Source organism: Priapulus caudatus, unplaced genomic scaffold (assembly GCF_000485595.1).
Source record: "Priapulus caudatus unplaced genomic scaffold, Priapulus_caudatus-5.0.1 Scaffold340, whole genome shotgun sequence".
Classification (NCBI taxonomy): Eukaryota; Metazoa; Priapulida; class Priapulimorpha; order Priapulimorphida; family Priapulidae; genus Priapulus; species Priapulus caudatus.
The window spans coordinates 115,433-123,500 of NW_014577401.1; the positions used below are offsets into that span (position 1 = coordinate 115,433).

The window sequence follows — 8,068 nt, forward strand, 5'->3', positions numbered from 1 at the left end:
ACTCTAGAGTGTACCACAGTGTACACGCTGTTGGAACTGCGTCTGTGTGATTCAAGTTTATATGAACAATATATTATGTAACAAGTAAGACAGTCTTTGGTATCTGTATTCCTAATGTCTCAAGAACACGAGATATATAACGTACAACTCTTTGCTCTTCTTTCTCCGGGTTTCTCTCTATCTTCCTGTCGTCTCTCTTCTTTCTTCTATCTCCTGTCTTCGCTCTCTTTTCGGTTCAAGGATAGAGCACATGGGTCCCAATAAAACCAATGTCATTTACATCAATATAAATATAATATTATATCAATATAATAGGTTAGGGTTATGGTTAGGGTTAGGGTTAGGCACATTGGTTTTATTGGGACCCATGTTCTCTATCCTTGGGCCCTCTTTTCTTCTATCTTCTGTCTTCTCTTTTCTTTCTTCTATCTTCAGTCTTCTCTTTTCTTTCTTCTATCTTCTGTCTTCTCTTCGCTCTTCTTTCTCCGGGCTTCTCTCCTCTATCTTCGCGCTTCTTTCTTATCTCTTCTGCTTTCTCCCTTCTGTCCTCTCTCTTCTGCTTTCTCCCTTCTGTCCTCTCTCTTCTGCTTTCTCCCTTCTGTCCTCTCTTCGTCCGTCTGCCGTCTCTCTCTTCTCTCTTCTATCTCCTGTCGTCTCTCTTCTTTCTTCTATCTCCTGTCTTCGCTCTCTTTTCTTCTATCTTCTGCCTTCTCTCTTCGTTCTTCTTTCTTAATTCTCTCTTCTATCTTCTCTCTTTCTTCTGTCGTCGCTCGTCTATCGTCTATCTTCTTTCTCCTATCTTCCATCTTCTCTCTTCTTTCTTCTATGATCTCACAGAGCTCTGAGCAAAATTATCGCCTGCCTGAATATACTTACTTGGATTTTAGCCTGTAGGATTTCAGCAACTCCCCAGGGAGCTAGTTAGGGTATAGATCTCAAGAAGGGCGATGCCATCTTTGATTATTGATTACACTTGCACGCGCCATCTCGCGGCAAATATAGGCCTAGACAATCGGCAGCCCGGATGTCGCGCGAAGCGCAAAAAATGCTGCGTAGCGGCACTAACACAACGCTGCACTCATTGAATAGCAATTTCAATGGGTCCACTATATAGAATATTCTTGGGCAATCGCTGAATTGAGCAGTTCTGGCGAATGCACGATGGGTTTGACTACCCACGTAGCTAGAGATTTCCTAGAAATGGTCGTAATTCTTGGTTCGCTACTCGGTGCGCTTGGTTTGCTGTAAAAAACGAAGTTGAAATTTTTCTCGCCAGCGACTAGTTGAGGCCCCCACATCAGTGTAGTACATATGGCGTGCGATAGATGGTACAACGAGGTATATGGCATAGCATTTTCGCGTAAGCACTTTTCTGGGCAGACGGCTCGGCCGGCTATAACCTAGAACTCGTACCCGGTCGACAGTTCCACACGCTACACTAACTAACTTGTAACAGTGTAGCGAAGGATACTTGCCGGAGTGAAGGTGGCGAACGGGTACTAGTCTAGAAAGCCAACTGGAACGACAAACTGAAATGGGAACTAGCCTATCTGCACACAGCATGAGCAGCATCATAACGTTACTGTGAGTGGTATATATGTAACATTTCATTATAGCTGTCTGTTCATTGAGTCCATATTGCACAAAGCTGAGAAATGGTGTTCATTTGTTGTAATTCATGTTAATGTCTGCCTTGACGGACCATTTGGCTCAAGGATAGAGAGCATGGTTGGGAGAGCAAAGCCGATCTGTTACGCTACATAGTTCTCAATCTCGCCATACTCTCTATCCTTTTACCGACCATTTTGCGTGTGCTGAAGTATGTGGTTAGTGAATGATGAAGTATTGGGTATTCTTCCGTATGCATTATTTCTGTGTCCTGATTTTCCTGGTGGGGTATGTCGTCGCGCAATGTCTGACAATTGAACGACCGTGCAATGTAAAGCATATAGAGTCCTAGCATATTAACAGCATATTATTGCGATGTATTTGTAACCGTTCATTCCATTTACCTCACCAGCCTTACAAGCAGTATAATTATATATTTATATAATTAAGAGAGAGAGAAAGTCTAAGATAAAGAGAGAGAGAGAGTATAGTAAATTGAGACGGGGACAGGGAAACGGTGATACAGTGTATATGCGAGCGGGAAATGGGGTATAATTAGGTCGTGCGAGATGGTGTGCAAGGGGATGAGAGGTGGGAGGCAGGGGGAGGGAGGTCGAAGGCAGGGGGAGGGAGATGGGAGGTAAGGGAGTGGAAGTGAGAGGCAAGGGAGTGAAGTGGGAGGCAGGGGGAGGGAGGTGAGAGGCAGGAGGGACACAGTGGGGAGGGAGGTGGGAGAGAAGGACCCCCTTCACCCCCTCTAATTAAATTTGGAGATCCATGCTCATATGTTGAAATCTTTTATGTCAACGTCAATGTCATTCATTAACTTGTATTTGAATTGTTATTATTGTTCTTGTTATTAGAATTAGCCCATAGAGATTAGGTGGGTGCAAAAGTGTAGCTTATATATTTGTTCGAATTGGCTACGAAAGTCAAACAAGAATAAAGAAGACTTACGTATAAGACGTTTATTTTATGAATTTATCAGCAGAACACCAGACACCAGATGAGCCCTGTCACACTGCGGCACTTGTTGAACACTTGTTGGTACACTGTGACACAGTGGTACATATGTAGCTGTACAGTGGCACATAGTTTTCAGCAGAGGTGTAATACGGCCAATGCCATAGATTTGCCCATTATGCGCGCAATTGCCCGATATACGCTCACACTTTATTACCTAGGTCCTCTACCAGTCACCCAGGACGGCAAAAAATACATTCTCACCTTCACAGACTACTTCACCAAGTTTGTACGACTTTTTTCCACTACTGGACAAAACATCGAATTCATGCAGTTGCAAGATGCATCAAGACCTTCGTGTCCAGGTGAGACTACTTTATTCTTGAATTGATTGCCTTGAATTCAGAGGCAACTATTGTTATTATTTTGGCCCGACCGCGGTAGGTGAAAGTGAAATGGCACCGCCAGTCAAGCTTTCTAAATTTAGTTCGTAGAACAGTTAAATCTGCTGTTACTGATCTTTATGGTCCATTTTTCAAATTTACTTGAAATGATTAGATCAATATCCATTTTACACAAATATCTGTTTTAGGTGTCGGAAATGTTGAGAAAGTACAAAATTATATTAATTGGTGTCTAAATTTTGTTGATTAAATAAAAGGGTTAGTCCTTTTATTCAGATAACATAATTTTGAGCCCCTAATTTTTAAAATGCAGTACTTTTCCTTTATATCCGAGACATCAAACTTATATATTTGTGTAATATTGAGACTTAAATGTATATAATTTTAAGCAAATTTGTAAAATGGATCGTCTGACCAAAGATCAGACAGAAAAAATCAAAGACCCCCCTTGCACACCGTTTCCCGCCCCCATAGCCTACACTGTATCACCGTTTTCCTCACCTCCCACTATTTTGCAGATAACGGGGTGCTTCTAAACGTCTTTTGTCGGACCAAGGAAGGGAGTTTGTTAGTAAGATGCACATATTTACCTTTCTACTGCTTGCTATCTTAAATCTTTCAACAGCCTTGATTCTACTGTCACACCTTTCATGATATTTAACATGTCCATGTTATAAAAGTATGTTACATTATTCGAGTATGTTACATTTTTGTTTAATTGTGGAAAGTCTTTCCAGCTTAGATAAACGAGGAGTAAATAACTTTGATATTTGTGTATTTATCTGCATCTTTGCATGCACCTTGAACATCGCTCGTTCTGTGACCATGCAGTGCATACCACCCTCAGTGCAATGGGTTGTATGAGAGGATCAACCAGTCTATGAAGGTTCGTCTGGCAAAGCTAGTCGGTGAGAAGCAGGACGACTGGGACGTATTCTTAGATGACTTGGCCTTCTCATTGAGATCTCAGGTCCAAGCCTCAACCAAGTTCTCCCCCTTTTTTTAAGGTTTGGACGGCACCCAAGAACCCCCATGGAGGTAATGCACAGCGTAACAAAAGTGTGTACACTGGTGCGATGTATTGAATTAGCTATTGCATATTTTAGATACCACGGAAATGCGACAGTCTTTCTCATCTTGCTTACATTTAGAATTTAACCATCTATCCATTTATCATACCATCTATTGCTCTCATGAATGCATGTTCAGTCAACAAACCAATAACTTTGCCATCAGTGTTTCATTACCCACTCCACTCACTTTTGCCCAAAGTTAATTGGTAAAGCCAAAACATTCCCAAAACTTGTTTTTTCTTTCCTAAATTAAATATACTTGTATATATGCATCCAGAAATTCATCCATCCAGCCAGTTTAGAAAACTCTGGCATATACTCTGCTGACGTTTGTTCTGCTCATGTGCTAATTGATCAGGTGGATGCCGCTGAGGAGAATCCGAATGTCTCTGTGCCATCTGAAGAAGATATTTCAACTGCTGTGGCTAACAGGGAGTACAATATGGAGCTAATTAAAAAAAAGGTTAAATAGAATTGGTTGTATAAAGATAGGTAAAGCAAAGAAGTTGATGCGATATGTAATGGACTATTTTTAGCGCGTTTTAATCAAGCAAGAGTCCTATTCGCCAGCGCATGGAAATGACCTTTTACCTGATGGAAAATAGAAGTGGGCTAGCTGTATCGGGTATGCAGATAGTGCCAACGTAGCACTGATCGGCTAATTGGAAAACCAGTCGTAGCTAACAGGTTCAGTTATTGTTACGCGGTAAAGTTTTTCTATCAAACAAATTATTTTTATGAAATGTTTGAAGGCCATACATTTTGTTGTTGCAAGTGATGTATAATTTATGTCGACTTATCTGTTATATGAAAAGTGTGCTTAATGTCTTAAAGGTGGAGAGCAACAGCACAAAAGCACGCGACAGTCAGAAGCAGACATATGCGGCCAGGAAGGCAAAGGGCGTGAAATACTTCTTTTTCAAGAAAGGAGACCACGTGTTGAGAAAGAACATGAGAAAGCAGGGGCGAAAAGGTGGAAAGATGGAGGCGAGTTGGAGTGGTCACTTCGAGTAAGGATCGTAAACATTTATACATAATAATAACTACAATGCGCATAATAACTAATATAACACTAATGCACAATTCTAATTCTCAATTCTCAAATTTCATGTTTTTCTTAGAATCAGTGATATTGATGGTACCCAAAGAGTGACACTTGTTACTCTAGAGGGGTACACCCTGAAGACACGGGTACCATATGGGCAACTAAAGCCTCACCGTTCGCCAGTATCGACGGCTGTCCCCATGGCAGGACCAGTCGTCGAACAGTGTACGTATAGGAAGCATCACGCTGAACCCACAGGACTTCCGGTCGCTTGAAGGCCACGGCTGGCTGACTGACAATGTAAGTGCACGCTTTTTATCGCTAAGAATATGTGGAATGATAATGCAACTGGATATTTAATAATTGCCACTTTTTGCCATAGGTCATACATGCCTACATGGAAGTCCTCAAGCAGGAGCAACAGACCAAAGTCTTATACCTGCTACCCTGTTTCTTGGCCCTGAAATGGCGGACAGCAGTAAAGGGATGGCTTTTTTTAAAAGGTAGACTATATTGTCATTTTGGTTCTCGTAAAATCCCACAATAGCACCAATTTATATCTACCACCTTTTATTAATCCAATGGCAATTTTATTTAACCGAGTTAAACAAGAAGTATCATGGACAATCGTTCATTCCAAGTTCTGGTGAGACCTTGTCAATATTCAAAGCAAGCAAAAGAAAAGATACAGTAAAACAATTCCTTAAAATTGCTTATCATACAAGTGTCTTTCTGTTACCATGCTACAGCCTAGGGCATAATAATCCATGTATTTGTCCCTCATTAGTAGCCATGACCAAGCATTCACATTGTGCAAATTACTTCATTTATTGTAATGCAAGCTCTTATCAGCTTATGTGTTCTTATTCTCTTCCATAGGTTTGCTTTGCAAGCTACCAGTACATCCTGATGCCCGTGCACTCTCCAGGCCACTGGGCCCTTCTCGTTGCCGATGTGGATGCCCGCACATTGGGAGTCCTGGACTCATTGGGGCATGACAATCGTGGGCAAGAGTTCCTAGCAGACTGGCAGTAAGTAGATTCCTGATAAACAGCGGCGTAAATACGAAGAGAGATGTGAAATAAGCCGGTTTTGACATTAGTATTCTATTAGTTGACACATACGAAATACTTGTTTCCTGGATATCAGTTTATCAAAATGTGGAAACCCCGCTTTTCATATTGAGATTCTAAAGTGTGAGGTTGAAGAGAAGAACAATTTAATCGATATCTCGCTAAAGGCTGTCCTACAAAAGTTTAAAATGGCTAATAGTGGATAATGTTATAGGCATTGCATGATGGCTCGCCCAGAACAGCTGGATGGATGGACCGCAGTGTCACTTCCCAGCATTCATAGCTGTGGTGTCTTGACCTTGATGGTAGAGCTAGAAAAAGTAAGGCACTTCTGACTCATAGCATACTTCGATAATAATTTCCCGTAGTGAAGTTTGGTTGTAATATATAATTGTATTAATAGGCCATGAAAGACCTGTTTTTCTAAACCTTTAAAAGAAGCAAAGAAGTTGACGCGATGTGTGTTGGTATATTAATTGTTCGTGCATACTATTACATGTGTCTGTCACTTCAACAAGTCGGAATATATTCTAGTTCTTAACTTCATGTTACCGACATTATACATGATTTATACTAAATAAATAACCCAAATACTATTAACTTATACTGTCTATTGGTCTGTTCTGCAGAACGCTGAGGCCCTGGCAAACAAGATTGAGCCAGTCATAATGCAAAGCTTGCATGCCATGACCTTCCAGCAGTATCATATCCGCCGAGCTCCAGCGAGATCCAGTCGTTTTCACTGACAGTTTGCTACCCAACGGAGAAAACCTGATCCTGGTGATCGAAATAGACGAAAGTTTATTTCACAAGAAAAGGAAATACCATTGCGGCAAGGCTCCCGCAGCAGACCAAAGGGTTTTCGGAATCGTGGAGCGACACACAAAGAAATGCGTCGTGTACATTGTGAAGGATAGGAAACGTACGACGTTGATTCCGCTCATAGAAAGGCACGTGAAAGTCGGCAGTACGATTTACTCTCACGAGTTTGCAAGTTATAAGTGTTTAGGCGAAATGGGGTATAGTCACAAAACCGTATGCCACAAGAAAGAGTTCATTTCAGAAGGTGTTTGTACCAACACCATTGAAGGTTTATGGAGTACGGCGAAGGCGAGGATAAAGCGCATGAAAGGCGTCGCGAAGACTATGTTACCAGCGGTCCTTGACGAGTTTATGTATCGCGAAATGTACGGGCAGCAAAGAATGATGTACGCAAATTTGATTGGCGACAACAGTACAGTGTAAATAAGGGATACATGGAAAGACATGTAGTCACTATATAAGGTGTATGAGTATATATGTTGATGACGTAACCATGTGTGTAATAATAATGGAAGTATATCGGGAGTGAAGGAATGATGTTGATATAAATATGAATATAGAATATAAATATATCGCTATATAATGTGATGTATGTTAAAGATATAGAAATGTTAAGAAATGCAAGTTAATGATTGTATGAACAGAAGCATGTGTGGAATATGTAACGAATGTAAAATGCAGAAATATTGTAAGGAATAAAGTATAACGAGTGAAACATGCATATAGGTGTAAGAACTATATAATGTTGTCTTGCTATATGTATTAATATATAGCAATGTAAGCATAGATGCAGAAGTAATGCAACTGTATCCAGACTGAGGAAAGAACATATCTACTATATAATAGTAGAAAGAGCCGAAGTGTCGTTTTCCGTATCTCCTCCGAAACCGTGCCACGTATTCTCACGCGAATCGAGCTGGGGCCCATTCTGGATGTCCCGAATACATTCCGCTACGTTAGAACGCGGTTTTTCGATGGTAAAGTGAGTTTTTAAGGCAATTTTCTAAAAAGTTATGTGACCGAAGAAACTTCGGCATTCATCGGAAACCCGCACCAAATTTTAAGATCGCCAAATCCGCA

General features: G+C 40.9%; 1 protein-coding gene across 1 annotated transcript; it reads left to right on the forward strand.

Annotated features, from left to right (window-relative positions):
* Nucleotides 1-6: 6 nt before the first annotated feature.
* LOC106809268 lies at nt 7-6,469 on the forward strand. The gene is made up of 9 exons (XM_014812279.1): nt 7-84; nt 2,793-2,936; nt 3,983-4,013; nt 4,407-4,511; nt 4,883-5,058; nt 5,170-5,393; nt 5,476-5,596; nt 5,973-6,124; nt 6,381-6,469. The coding sequence occupies exons 1-6, from the start codon at nt 62-64 to the stop codon at nt 5,366-5,368; spliced, it is 678 nt and encodes a 225-aa protein (XP_014667765.1). The 5' UTR covers nt 7-61; the 3' UTR covers nt 5,369-5,393; nt 5,476-5,596; nt 5,973-6,124; nt 6,381-6,469.
* Nucleotides 6,470-8,068: the final 1,599 nt, after the last annotated feature.

Coding starts and splice junctions, on each gene's coding strand:
- LOC106809268 (XM_014812279.1), top strand. CDS start 62: ATGAACAATATATTATGTAACAA. Junction 2,937..3,982: donor ATCAAGACCTTCGTGTCCAG/GTGAGACTACTT, acceptor CCTTTTTTTAAG/GTTTGGACGGCACCCAAGAA. Junction 4,014..4,406: donor ACCCAAGAACCCCCATGGAG/GTAATGCACAGC, acceptor CTAATTGATCAG/GTGGATGCCGCTGAGGAGAA.